Raw genomic sequence first — 13,321 nt, forward strand, 5'->3', positions numbered from 1 at the left:
ACATACATGATTTTCACTTTTCTTATTTTTTCATTATTATAACATAAAATTTATTAACCTCCATGAATAACCCAAATATAAATTTTTGGATGAGAATAGTTATTTCCTTGTTTTTGGTGTGAACTTGTATTTATTGTATAAAATATTTTTCATATTTATATGAGATATATTAGCATGTTACATATTTGGTAAGATATATTTGGATTACACAATTATACTGTGTAGATTTCGGGGGCAATAAATATTAATATTATATATTTTTAAAAATAAATAACTTATTTTAAAAAAAAAAAAAAATCTTTCAAAAAAAGTAAAAAAAATCAAACCAGCTCGTTACCCGCATGATGAGAAATCGGGTTCGTCTCTCGTGACCCGATCTCCGAAAACCCGATAACAGTTTCTACTTTCTGCACCAAATCCAAAACCCTAGATTTTAGGGCAAATGTTACAAACTCAAAATTGACCTCAATGGCACTTATAAAAATCCTCCCTTTCGTCATAATCATCATCCTCATCATCTACGAAGACAGAATTTCAACCCCATCTTGCAAATTAGTACCCAGTTCAAATCCGCCCGAAAATATCTCCGAAGAAATCGGCCAGAATTCCAGTGAGGATGACTTGAAGGTCATGATTGTTGCTAATTTGCTTTTGTTGGGTTCTAAAGCTGGGTACTTCAACTTTTTCTTCAGGGATTATTACTTGTCTAAGTTCTTTAAGGTAATACTTTCGAGATTGTTTTCGTCTTTTCGGGCTGTGAAATTTGAATGCATTATGCAAGTGTGTTTTTGCATGAAATGTGAAGGGTTTTTGTTATAATAAGTTGTTTTGGTTTTGTATTTGGGTTGAAATGTGATAAGTACTTGATTTTCGAGGAGCATTTTAAGCCTGTTTGTAAAATTTGAGCTATGCATTATCAAATTGAATGAATTTTTTTGGTTATTTGGAATTTCGAAGATTGAATTTACGATCAGCAGAGCTACTGAGAAATTGAATATTACTGTTGTATAAAATTGAATATAAATGTTGTATATAAATCAGCAGAAAGTGGAGTGTATAATTGAATTAGTTAGATTCTTATTAAGCTAGTAATGATTACATGTGAGTGGATGGACTGAGAAGACTCTAATGTAGTAGGTATAGATGTCTACTAGAGAAGCATAACTGTATGAGTCCTCCCAAAATATTTATCAGGTTAAATGGAATTGATTTTTTTTTTTGAAATACTCTGACGAAAATTTGATTTCACTTTCATGATTATACCGTTATTTTTGCAGAGCTAGGATTATAGCTCAATACTTGTAATGTTTATCTGATTTGTCGCTATAGTACAAAATGGGTTTTCTAGGTGAATGGTATATAGGATTGATTTGTAGAAATATTAAATTGCTTTAATAGCTCCCTAACATCATGACTATATGTGTCTTTCCTGAGGCCATGTTTAATCAATCTTCACATTCTGACTAAAATTCACGTGTCCTAATTTATGAATCAGAAATCTTTTCAAGTTTTGAAGCCTGATATGCTGCTTGTATTAGGAGATGTTTCTGCCAGAGGTGCAGAATTGACAAGAAGTAACTGGTCATCTGTGATCCAGCAGTTTCACAGAGTGCTAGGGCCCTTTCTTGAGCTACCATACCATGTTCTTCTTGGAGATAGGGATATCGGAGGCTGTAGTGATTTAAATTCTGGATCTGTGAGTTGGATATCTAGCAATTTTCCGGGATTGGATTCATCTGGTTGTTCCGCATTTGGAATTGGCAACATTAGTTTTGTCTCACTCAATTCTGTTGCATTATTATGTGGGGATAACAGTCTCCGTTTTGGTGTTGAGAAAACTGTTGAAACAGAAAGCACGGAATTACAAATGGAAACTGAGCAAACGGAACAACCAGTGCAAGTCTCGAAAGATATCAGACTTGAGGATTTCATCTGGAGAGAAAATGCTTTGTCATCGGGGTCTGGTCCTGTTCTCTTACTTCACATGCCATTACACTTGAGAGCAAACAGATTTCAAGAAAGCAACATGTATGACAAAAAAGCTGAATATAAACACCAGGATGCAACAAGAAAGGGGAGCAGGTAAATATAGTTTCAGTAATTTGGATAATAAATTCAATATCAGCTTTGATATAGACAAATCTCATGCCAATAAAACTTTATCTTCAGTGACCTTGCTGGTTTGGGCCCATATGAGTTATGGCATACTCTTCCACTTAATGCAACTGAATACATCTTTCAAGCTCTAAAACCAAGGTAAATTTGCGACACAAGTACTCCCCCTCTTTTCCAATCAATGGCGTGTGTGTGTGTGTGTGTTTACATCTTTCCAGTAACTCAAATCTGATTTTACGTGCACCAAGTTTTAATACGTATATGTCCCTTAACCCTTTTTTTTTACTACAGACATAAAATTGTGGTAAATTAATAATCATAAACTAAACGAATAATTAGTAGTAATTTCTTTCAGTTTTCTTTTACGTTATATACTTGTTTAAGTTAACAAACTAGATAATAAATCATATCAAGAAGTTAAGTGATTCACTTGGTATATCCTTTTTTCTTATATTGTTCCATATAGGATCATCTTCAGTGCTCACACACATAAGTTCTGTGATCGAACTCATTATGATGGGACGCGTGAGATAACTGTTCCAGCCATGTCATGGGAGGCCGTTGATGACCCTGGTTTTGTTTTTGCATCCTTCAAAAGCAATAGAAAATCGATAACTGTAAGCCATTGTTTACTTGCTAAGGAATCTAGTGTAATATTTACTTGTACTTCTATTCTTGTTTTGTCAATATTGTCTCTTCTTGTAACACACACACCTCAAAACAATATAATAAGTTGACGATGGCATTTTAGACTAGGTATGATGCTTCCTGAATATTTTTTGAAAGGAACATTGTTAATCCTAAAGTTCGTATTGTTCTTGATCACTGGCCACACAATAATGCGAACTATAATCTTGAGGTCAATACACAATATAATACTTATTCAGCAATCTGCATGATTCACTTGAACATTTTCAACTGTTATGCAAATGCTGCAGAAATATATATACCCGTAGTGATATATGTCTCTGAATCTGTTGCTTTTTTCTATATAAAGATATTAGTAATAGTTGATATGAGCATAAGATAAAGTGATAAACTTCACACTGGAATGCATTGTCTTGTGTGCTTCCATATTCATCAACATAAGTAGTACACCGTTACACAATAAACCTTATCATTGAAGTGGCAAATCCTGAAGTGAGATTTTGATGAAGTATTGGGCAAAGAAAACTAAAGTGAATAGTAGTTATAGAAACTGGTAGCAAAATCCATTCAAGTATCCTTTTTTTTTGAATAGAAGGTTTCTGAACAAAATTCACCACCAAAAAGAACAAGAATTTGACTTTCATCTTGAAGGTTATACCCCTTGGTCTAGCACTATCGAGATCGGATATTCAGCGTCTCCCACGACAAGATGCTGAGATCCAGCATTAATCAACATCTCACCATTTTCATCAGCAACACTAAGATGCTCGCAAGGATTGAGAATAAACTCAACTCCAGCCTTCTCTCCTCCATTCAAGGCAACACTCTGGAATCCTACCAACTGCTTCATTGGCATTCCATTACTGTGCTTGGCCTGTTTAACATATAGTAAAACAGGATGTTTGCCGGCCATTTCCCCGTGATTTTGAACTTCTACGGTGGCTGAGAATTTAGCTTTCTCACATGACTCTGTCCCCAATTCTGAAACCATCATGTACTGAGCTGAACTTGAGTTTGACAGCCCTTGCTTTACTGATAATGGATTCAAATGAAGTTGGCTTTCTGTAACAGATACGATATTGTACGAATATCTTGAGTAGCTCAAACCATAGCCAAATGGATACACCTTTTTGCCTGTGTAGAATCTGTAAGTGCGTCCTGGATAGCCTTTTGATGGTTGAGGCCTCATTCTCATGTCTGTCATTGGTACTTTGACGTAATCTTTTGGATACCATGTTAAGGGCAACTTTCCTCCTGCAAGCCACATTGACATATTTAGGAAGAGTGCTAAATACTCAGATATCATCTAAACAATGTATGATGCATAGATTAGCTTAAATTGTGTGCCTTTTACCTGGGTTGTGGTCGCCAAAGATGATTTCTGCTAGCGCAGTTCCTCCTGCTTCGCCTGGGTAGCCTGCCCACAAGATGCCTCCTATCTTTGGATTGTGTTTGGCAAACGAAACATCAACGGGACCTCCACAAAGCAGGACTAATATCACAGGCTTCTTAGCAGCCTTAGCAACACTGGTAATGAGACTCTGTTGCAATCCAGGAAGCACCAAGTCTACACGGTCGAAATCCTCCCTCTCTTCATTTTGGTCCAACCCCATGACAAGTATCACATGATCTGCTTTCTTGGCAATATCTACTGCCTCACTGATCGAAGCAGAAGTACAGTTGACAGCATTGCACCCCTTATTATAAACTGTGTTCTGAATATAACTCTGAATCGCTGCAAGCACCGTGATTGATCTACAAGGAGGGCCTGCATAATTTCCAATAAGTGTGTTTGCAGAGTTTGCATTAGGGCCTATCACCGCTAGAGATTGAGTTCTTGTCTTTGACAGTGGAAGTATCTTTGCTGAGTTCTTCAGCAGAACAATACCATTTCGAGCTGCTTCAAGGGCTAGATTCAGGTGCTCCTTTGTACATACTGAATTCGGACCAATATTTCCGTAGATTAGATTCTTGGGGTTTCCATTGAAAAGCCCTAGCCTCATTCGAACAGTAAAAAGGTTGCGAAGTGCCCTGTCAATCTGTGATACTGGCACTTTTTTCTCCATAACTGCTGATTTTGTGTGGTTTTGCAGGTAAGAACCACAGTTTACATCCATACCTGTCAAATTATATTATTCGAAATCATTAAAACGACAATTACGCATAGCCAAAGCTAAAGTTCATCACATACATATCGGCTCTTTACACTGTTATGATTTATTTTTATTTTTTTCACTTTAGTTCTTCCTAAAACCTTGAAGTTCCGAAAAATGTTTGCTTTGATTTGATTTACGAGTGCGGGAAAGTAATATGATATGATACTAGACTTGGTAGTGAGGCTCCATCTCTTTTATGGAGTATGGACCAATATTAGGTAAATAAACATGTTATATTCCCTTCACATGGACACAACTTTTAAATGGTCCAATTTGGCAACATTTTCCTCCCATGGAGGCATGGACCATAATTGAGGGACACTAATATTCTGCATTCATTGGGTTTTATATATGTAACTTATAAATATTTTGATTTTATTAGAGGGAAATAAGAATTGGTCAAAGAAGTAGTACCAGCTTTAAGAACATCAGCAACTGCATCTTCTGGTACTTTAGCATATCCCTGAGCATCATGAATAATACTTACTGCATCACAATCCGATGTTATGTACCTGCACATTTCCATTTTATGCCACTTGTGGAGTATATAGCAAATTCTCGAAAAATGAACTGCAATTATCACGACTCTTCATTTTACTTCGAATATTCGTGTCTGAACTCAGACTCACACTCGAGTTTGAATTCCGACACTTAATTTAGGTCAAAAATCTAGTAAAATTCTAAAATATTGTTCTTGCAGTTTTTAGGTTCTCGTTCAAATCGAAATCTGTGTATGCATGTACATACCCGTTAAAACCCCACTGGCCGCGGGCAATGTTGGTGAGGAGATTATAATCAGCACAATTTGGGACGCCATTAACACGGTTATATGCACACATTATTCCACTGGCTTTGGCTTGTTGAATGCAGCTCTGGAATGGTGGTTGATATGTATCAGCCAAGTCTTGCTTTGTCACCTATATTTAATTTCATAATAATTAAATATAAACATAAATATATTGGTAACAAAACCACCTTTTCTAATGGTCAATGAACTAAAGCAAATGACAAAGCGAATCAAGACACTCCACTTCGCTTTACAGTACAAAGCACCCAGCTCTCACGCTTTTCAATATTTTCAAGATTAAAGTTTAAAGCTCTACCCTAATCTTATCAAGTCTCGTGATATTACGATATTAGTATACACTTGGGTCTTAGCAGAACCTTCCAAATGTGTTTTATAGAATTTAAGCGTCTGTTTGGGAACCGGAAGTAATTCCTGGCTTCTTCTTCTCTTGACCTGTTTGTGTAAAGAAGTAAGCATTTTTAAGAAACTGAGAATTCTAGTTTCTCTCACACAGCTTCTATTTATTTTCCAAACACTTTATTAACTTATTTACTTTCACTTCTACTCCACTTCTTTAGTTTAGGCAAGTCACTTTTTTTAAGTTTGGCCAAACGATCCTTAATTCGCCGAATTCTGATACCAGGTAAAAAACAGTGAAGCGGAAATTTAGCATGCCTACTGATTGCATGATTAAAATACACTAGTCACATCTCACAAACCAACGTCCACGACCATAATCACATTCCGCGGAGCATTCAATAATTTAAATCACATTTTGAATCCGTTAAATAAGTTCGAACTCGACTTAATAAAATAAATGCGACTCGACTCATGCTTGATAATCTCTCTAAACAAATATAGCGAACAAGTATGAGGTTATAAGTAGCGAGGCGACTTACAATAGCGTCAAATGCATAGCGAGTGACCCCATGCCACCGATCCAAATCATAAGCAGTGAAATGCTTACAACAAGCTGAAGCTTGAAGATGATCGCCATCTTTGAGCTTCCCACCTTGGAAACTATCTCCTTGGATTCCTCTGACAAATGAAACCGCATATTTACCCGTCATCATTGGATCTTCTCCCGGCGTTTCTTGTCCTCTTCCCCATCTGGGGTCTCTGAATATGTTTATGTTGGGTGCCCAGAATGTCATTCCTGTAGCTTCTCCATCGTTGTACACTGCTCTTGCCTCTCTTCCAATTGCCTGAATAATATTCACATTAGTAATTTCATTATTGGCTACTTGGAATAGTCGGAAAGAGTATAATAATATTCGAGTTCCCGACAGACGATTAATGTAACATGTCATCATATACCCAAAAAAACAAACAATAAGGAATATATTTTTATTTTACTAAATTAGCAATTTTTTCCATTTCAGTCAGCCAAATAACATATAAATAAAGTTATTGGCCAAGGACTGGAGAGCAGCTCTTGAACGAGTCAACTCGGTACCTGATCCAGAAAATATTACTGAGTCAACTCGGAGTCAAAAATTTCTATTTTTCATTCTATGTTTCCATGACGGTGGCGCTGAGTCAGGAGCATTTTCAAAATGCTACTGAGTCAACACGGAGACATTAGCATTTCAGCAATGGTAAAGCCAACTGAGTGAACTCGGTGAATGTGGTTACCTGACCAATGCGATACCACAAAAGCGCATCAAAAGAAGCCGCCGTTAGAATAACCTGAGGGAAGCTAGTGGCCCCCACAATCCTCCCCGTGAACTCAACTCCCTTCCCCGCATTCGTAATCCCATGCAGAGCCTCGGACCACCACTCATAAGCGGGGATACCGAGTCGAGGAATCCCGGGAGCCGAGTTCACGAGTTGACTCACCTTCTCATCGAGTGTGAGTCGTGAAACGAGGTCAGTAGCTCGTTGGGTGAATGACAACGAGGTTCTGCAAAATGGGTACTGTTTGGTTGACGGGTTGGACGAGTCACATGCGTAGGGTGGCTGAGTTGACTCGGTGAAGATGTGAAGAGTCGTGCAACATATGATAATGATTGTAAAAGAGATGTGGAGTGTCATTATTGGAGAGTAGAGTGAAGTGAAGTGAGCATGCTTAGAATTCCCATATATATAGAGGTATGAAACTTTTAATACGTAATTTATTCCTCCTTTCGCAGATTTACCTACACGAATCATATCGAACTATTTTATTTTATTTCAAAATAATATCGAACTAATTTTTAATTTTAATTCTTGCTAACCTTTATAAATGATTTGAAATATTTGCAATATTAAGAAATTTGTAAAAATTATCAAAATATTTGTATCGCTTCAGAATTAATCGTGATTGAATCGAGTCGAATTTAGTGAAATTCATGAACCTAGGAGGACCCGCGTTGGAATGGAGGACCTAGCTACAATAAACATGTACAAGGACGGCTCACTGGCTTTTAAATCTAGCAGAGCACGTCTGCGATCTGCCCACCCTTATTAGATTTGTCCCGAAACAAAACAAATTGCGTACATGATAAAATAGAATAATATATTTGTTAACATGGCAGTTTAACTTATTCGATTATTTTTCCCTTTAAATAAAGATAATATATTTATTATCTTTTTTGTCTTGCGAATGCAATCACGAGTCATAGAGTCCAGAATGTTGGGTCACTTGTTGTATTTGGTTGGGGTGAATGATTCTGAAAAGAATGAAATGAAATTTGAATTATCTTGTGGAGAATTTTTAGGAAATGTTATTCTTTCCTCCATTCTATTCCTTACGTCATGGGCTAGATATCACATCTTCAATTTGAGATGGAATGCTCCATTCTCTCCCATTCTCGATTTCTTCTCAAATCTCATCATAATAATTTTGCACTTTCGCAAATTTATTTTAAAACTTTCTTCACATCTCTTTTAGTTTCAAGTATTTTTACTAATTTCATTCCATTCTCTCAAACCAAACCCACCATATGGTCGTAGCAATGGGATTAGGTTTTAGCAGCAGACTTTGGGCTTATTTGGGCAGTACCAAGAGGTTGGGCCTGGGCTGATCCATGGCTGACCTAAACTTTTGTTAAACTAATTTGCAGTACATACTAAGGGGAGCATTTGTGAAAGTCCAGCCTGTGGACTAGATAATCAAAATTACTGGGCCTGGAGGATAAGACCCCATGTTAATCCTGGTGGGTTGTGGCTGCGGCCTTTGTGAGATCACTGAGCGCACAAAGAAAAAAATCCTAGAAACTCAATATTCCTTTGTATTCTTGTTTAATTATTATTTTTTATTTATACATATTTAAAATAAAATGAATATTATTTTTATTTTGGACAAAATAAAATTATGAATGAATATGGAAAAATGAAGGCCACTGGATGAGTTTAGTTTTTATCAAACAAAAAATTATCAATTTTATAATTTTTGAGCAGAATTAAGAAAACATTAAAAACAAAAGAGACGAAAACGGGAATAACATCTTCTACTGATTTCCAAAAATCAGACACTTTTTTTTTTTTGACAGAAAAATCAGACATTTTTTAATTCAATCTGGATTCTAGAACCCACCTAATATGGATGATATTCCGTTGCTTGTTTCCTGACACCTTCCATCACCGAATACGACACCGTTCGAATTACTTGAGTCGTGCCCAAAGCATTTTTAGAGCCTCTCCAATGACGTTGGCTATAATTATTGGCTAAATTGGACCTGTAAGATATTATGTAAAATTTGCTGAACCTGTAAGACATTGTGCTTCAATGGTATTGGCTATATTGGTTGGCTATAATTTAAAAATAGTATGTTATTAATATTTAGATTGTTATAAATTGAATATATCAGTTTAATATGGTAATAATTTATATGTAATCAGCGGGAAAGAGGAAAATAAATTGCGGGAGATGACTTGGAATTCACTACAGATCTGTAGTGGTTCGACAAATGTAGCCATCATAGAAGGACGGCTATAATTATAGACAAAGGCTCATCATGGTTGGAGTGCTCTTTTTCATGAACATTGGCTATAATACTTAATTATAGTAAGCCACCTAAATTTTTACCTAAAGGCTTCTCCTGGTTGAAGATGCTCTTAATGTTTAATTACCGTGTTTTTTTGAAAATGAACGTACTTGCATTAAAACTTCTCATCAGCAATAATACATTCGATAATCTCAGGAGCAATATTTATCCACTCCTGAGGACCTGACATAGAATGTGCCGCCTTTGCTAAAGCATGAGCCACACTATTCGCAGATCTATATGCAAACACAACTAGCACATCTGTGAAGTGCTTAAGTAACTCGACACAATCATTAACAATTGTATCAAAAAAAGACTTTCCTCGGCTCCCTGTTAAGGCATCAACTAGCAGCTTGGAATCAGTTTCAAAAATAACCTGAGCACTCCTCCAATCTTTAATCCATGCTAAAGCTTCTTTTAGGCTTAATGCTTCTGCCATCTTTGGCTCCATACAAGGCTGCATTTCAGAACATCTAGCACGGACAAATTCCCCAGCTTCATCTCTAATCACACACCCCATACTGGTAGTATTCTGTTGAGAGACCCACGCTGCGTCTATGTTCACTTTTAGCCACCCTGCAGGTGGTTTACACCACCTTCGATCACCCAGCATTTTCTGTATACCCGTAACTTTCACCTCCTCCTGAGCCTTCTTCCAGTCATTAAACAAATTCAATGCTGCTGCTTTTACTCCAAACACCGATGTATTCACACGATCCCAGACCCATCGATTCCGTCTGTTCCACAAGCTCCAACAAAACAATCCTACTAACACCCTCTGGTTTTTATGACTCACACTGAAGATTTTCTGCATCGTTTCAAATATATCTGGGTTTAAATTACTTGAGATCACCTCCCATAACCCCACAGACTTCCATACATCCTGAGCAAAGCTACACGTAAATAATATATGTATTGAGTCCTCTACGCATGATCGACACCACGGGCAATTTATGCTCAGATCCACATTTTTAGTTTCAAGAGCAGCTGCTGTAGGTAAGCACAATCTACAAGTCCTCCATAAAAAATTAATAATCTTACCTGGAAGGTTTAAAGACCATAATTTCTTCCAAAAAGCCGCATTCGGAAAATCCATCTCCCCTTGCAATTGTCTGTAGCAACTACGCACAGAAAACTCACCTTTTACCTCCAACAACCAAAACCAAGAGTCCTCACGTTGCCGAACTGGAATTGGAATCTGTTGAATCAAGTTCTTGTCCCTGACATTGCATATATCTCTAATCAAATCATAATCCCATCTTGTTCCATCCTCCTCCATCAAGCTATACACCAAAGTTTCTGACAACTCTTCAGGCATTGGAGTTGTGAGAAAACCATTTAGCTTACATGGCAGCCAAGGTGTTTTCCATACTTCTGTAGATCGACCATCTCCAATGCGCTTTCGACAGCCCTGCTTAATCACATCTTGAGCCTCCATAATGCTTCGCCAGACATAACTAGGATTGTTCCCCAGTTTCGCATTAAGAAAATCAGAATTTGGAAAATATCTCGCCCGTAACAGATTTGTTACAAGAGGATTGATATTATTCACAATTCTCCATCCCTGCTTTGCTAGCATTGCTAGATTAAATTTTCTCAAACTTTTAAACCCAAGACCCCCACCTTCCTTACTCAGACAAAGCTTGTCCCATGATATCCATCGAATACCATTGCCTGATGTTTTGTTACACCACCAGAAAGCATTCATTTTTCTTTCGATTCCATTACAGACTTCACTTGGGATTAAGAAGAGACTCATCCAGAAGTTTGGAATCGCCTGCACAGCAGTTTTAAGAACTGTTAGCTTCCCCGCCTTCGACAAGGATTTATCCCCATAACCCTGCAATCTATGCTGAACACGATCCTGTAGAAATCCAAAGGCTGAAATTTTACTCTGCCCTATCCTCATAGGCATGCCTAAATACTTTCCAGGTTCTTGAACTTCCTCCACACCCAAGTAATTACACACTTCCTCCCTATTTTCAGCAGAAGTATTCGGGGAAAATATAATTGCAGACTTGCTATAATTTATTGATTGGCCTGATATAGATTCATATCTTATTAGAATGTTTTTCATTACACTTGCCTCAGACCCAGTAGCCCTGAAGAACAGATAGCAGTCGTCTGCAAACAAAAGATGAGAAATAGTAGGTGCACCTCTAGCTATCTTGCATCCATGTAACAAACCAGCTTCCTCATTCCTTCTTATGATCGCACTTAACCCCTCAGCACATAGGATGAAAACATAGGGGGAGATAGGATCTCCCTGACGCACTCCTCTATGAGGTTTCACACTGCCGAACACATTCCCCTCATGAAGGAAGCTATACTCAACAGAACTGATATACCCCATAAGTCTGTTAATCCACATCTCACAAAAACCAAACCTACGCATCATGCTTTCAATGAAGTGCCATTCCAGCCTATCGTAGGCCTTAGAAATATCTATCTTCAATCCCGCGATTCCATTTTTACCTTGCGTTTTCCTCTTCATATAATGATTGATTTCAAAGGCAATAAGTGCATTGTCAGTTAACAGCCTACCCTCAATGAACGCACTTTGCTTGTTAGATATCAACGACCCCAAACAAGGTTTAAGTCTATTCGACAATACCTTAGACAATATACGTAGTAGCACATTACAGAGAGAAATGGGCCTTAACTCAGTCATCTTCTCAGGTGTTTTCACCTTAGGAATTAAGCATACTAACGTGTTGTTCATACCTTCAGGCAACTCACCCATAGTCATGAATTTCTGGCAGAATCGAACCACATCTTCCCCCACCACACCCCAATATGTTTGAAAGAATGCCGGGTTTAGCCCATCCGGCCCGGGTGACTTATCAGGGTTTAATTACCGTGTTTAAGTCCGCGTATTAACTATTTGTAACACACGTATGTATAGCAGGTGTCCTACTTCCCAACAACCGATATTTAAAATTCCGATCAGCTAATATTTGTTGCAAATTTATGTGACGGATGACTATGCACTTTTTATAGGCAATACTTATTTTTCATAGATATGGCCGGATTTGTAAACAATATTAATTAATATTATCCTCTCTTTTTTAATATTATCTTGGCCATCTCAAATGCCTTCGATGAGGACACCGTTTCCCCGGCAGTTATGGAATTGGACCTGGCACAAATGCATAATTTGCTTGGTTTTCTAAGAAATAAATTAATATTAAACTGATAGTATGCATTAATTTTGAATCGTAGTCCATTCCCAAATAAATTCAAAGCATTGTGAAATTAGTTTTTAAATTATGATAATTTATTATTTGAAAAAGATCATATAAAAAAATATTAACTATAAATTTCAACTATTTATATTATAATTATGCAGATATTTACGTCAATTATTTGTGGTGTGAGGCTCCGCAGAAGCTCCACCGCGGATTACGATTTCATTTCGATTCTGTAACCTAAGAGCATCTCCAACGGCGTTAGCTATAATCGTTGGCTAAATTAGACATGCAAGACATTATGTAAAATTTGCTGAACCTGTAAGACATTTTGCTTCAATGGTACTGGCTATATTGGTTGGCTATAATTTAAAAATAGTATGTTATTAATATTTTAAATTGTTAAAATAGAATATATCAGTTCAATATGGTAATAGATGATGTACAATCTTCCTACAG

General features: G+C 37.1%; 2 protein-coding genes across 2 annotated transcripts; one reads left to right on the forward strand and one right to left on the reverse strand.

The window, feature by feature from the left end:
- Positions 1-350: 350 nt before the first annotated feature.
- Positions 351-2,937, forward strand: LOC108213114 (uncharacterized). The gene is made up of 4 exons (XM_017384856.2): positions 351-720; positions 1,496-2,082; positions 2,170-2,256; positions 2,582-2,937. Exons 1-4 carry the CDS (start codon positions 469-471, stop codon positions 2,850-2,852), a joined length of 1,197 nt encoding a protein of 398 aa, XP_017240345.1. The 5' UTR covers positions 351-468; the 3' UTR covers positions 2,853-2,937.
- A 205-nt stretch (positions 2,938-3,142) lies between these two features.
- LOC108213112 (probable beta-D-xylosidase 7) lies at positions 3,143-7,773 on the reverse strand. The gene is made up of 6 exons (XM_017384854.2): positions 7,342-7,773; positions 6,606-6,911; positions 5,667-5,836; positions 5,334-5,431; positions 4,118-4,882; positions 3,143-4,017 (listed from the first exon to the last, which is right to left on the reverse strand). The coding sequence occupies exons 1-6, from the start codon at positions 7,738-7,740 to the stop codon at positions 3,416-3,418; spliced, it is 2,340 nt and encodes a 779-aa protein (XP_017240343.1). The 5' UTR covers positions 7,741-7,773; the 3' UTR covers positions 3,143-3,415.
- Positions 7,774-13,321: the final 5,548 nt, after the last annotated feature.

This window comes from Daucus carota, chromosome 3 (genome assembly GCF_001625215.2).
Source record: "Daucus carota subsp. sativus chromosome 3, DH1 v3.0, whole genome shotgun sequence".
NCBI classification, from domain to species: Eukaryota; Viridiplantae; Streptophyta; class Magnoliopsida; order Apiales; family Apiaceae; genus Daucus; species Daucus carota.

Excerpts from the sequence above, each read along its gene's own strand:
- LOC108213114 (XM_017384856.2), top strand. The coding sequence starts at position 469 with ATGGCACTTATAAAAATCCTCCCTTTCGTCATAATCATCATCCTCATC. Across the intron at positions 2,083-2,169 it reads GCAACAAGAAAGGGGAGCAG|TGACCTTGCTGGTTTGGGCC; the intron begins GTAAATATAGTT and ends CTTTATCTTCAG. Across the intron at positions 2,257-2,581 it reads TTTCAAGCTCTAAAACCAAG|GATCATCTTCAGTGCTCACA; the intron begins GTAAATTTGCGA and ends TGTTCCATATAG.
- LOC108213112 (XM_017384854.2), bottom strand. The coding sequence starts at position 7,740 with ATGACACTCCACATCTCTTTTACAATCATTATCATATGTTGCACGACT. Across the intron at positions 5,432-5,666 it reads GGCCAGTGGGGTTTTAACGG|GTACATAACATCGGATTGTG; the intron begins GTATGTACATGC and ends GGAAATGTGCAG. Across the intron at positions 4,018-4,117 it reads CTTTGGCGACCACAACCCAG|GAGGAAAGTTGCCCTTAACA; the intron begins GTAAAAGGCACA and ends TGTGGCTTGCAG.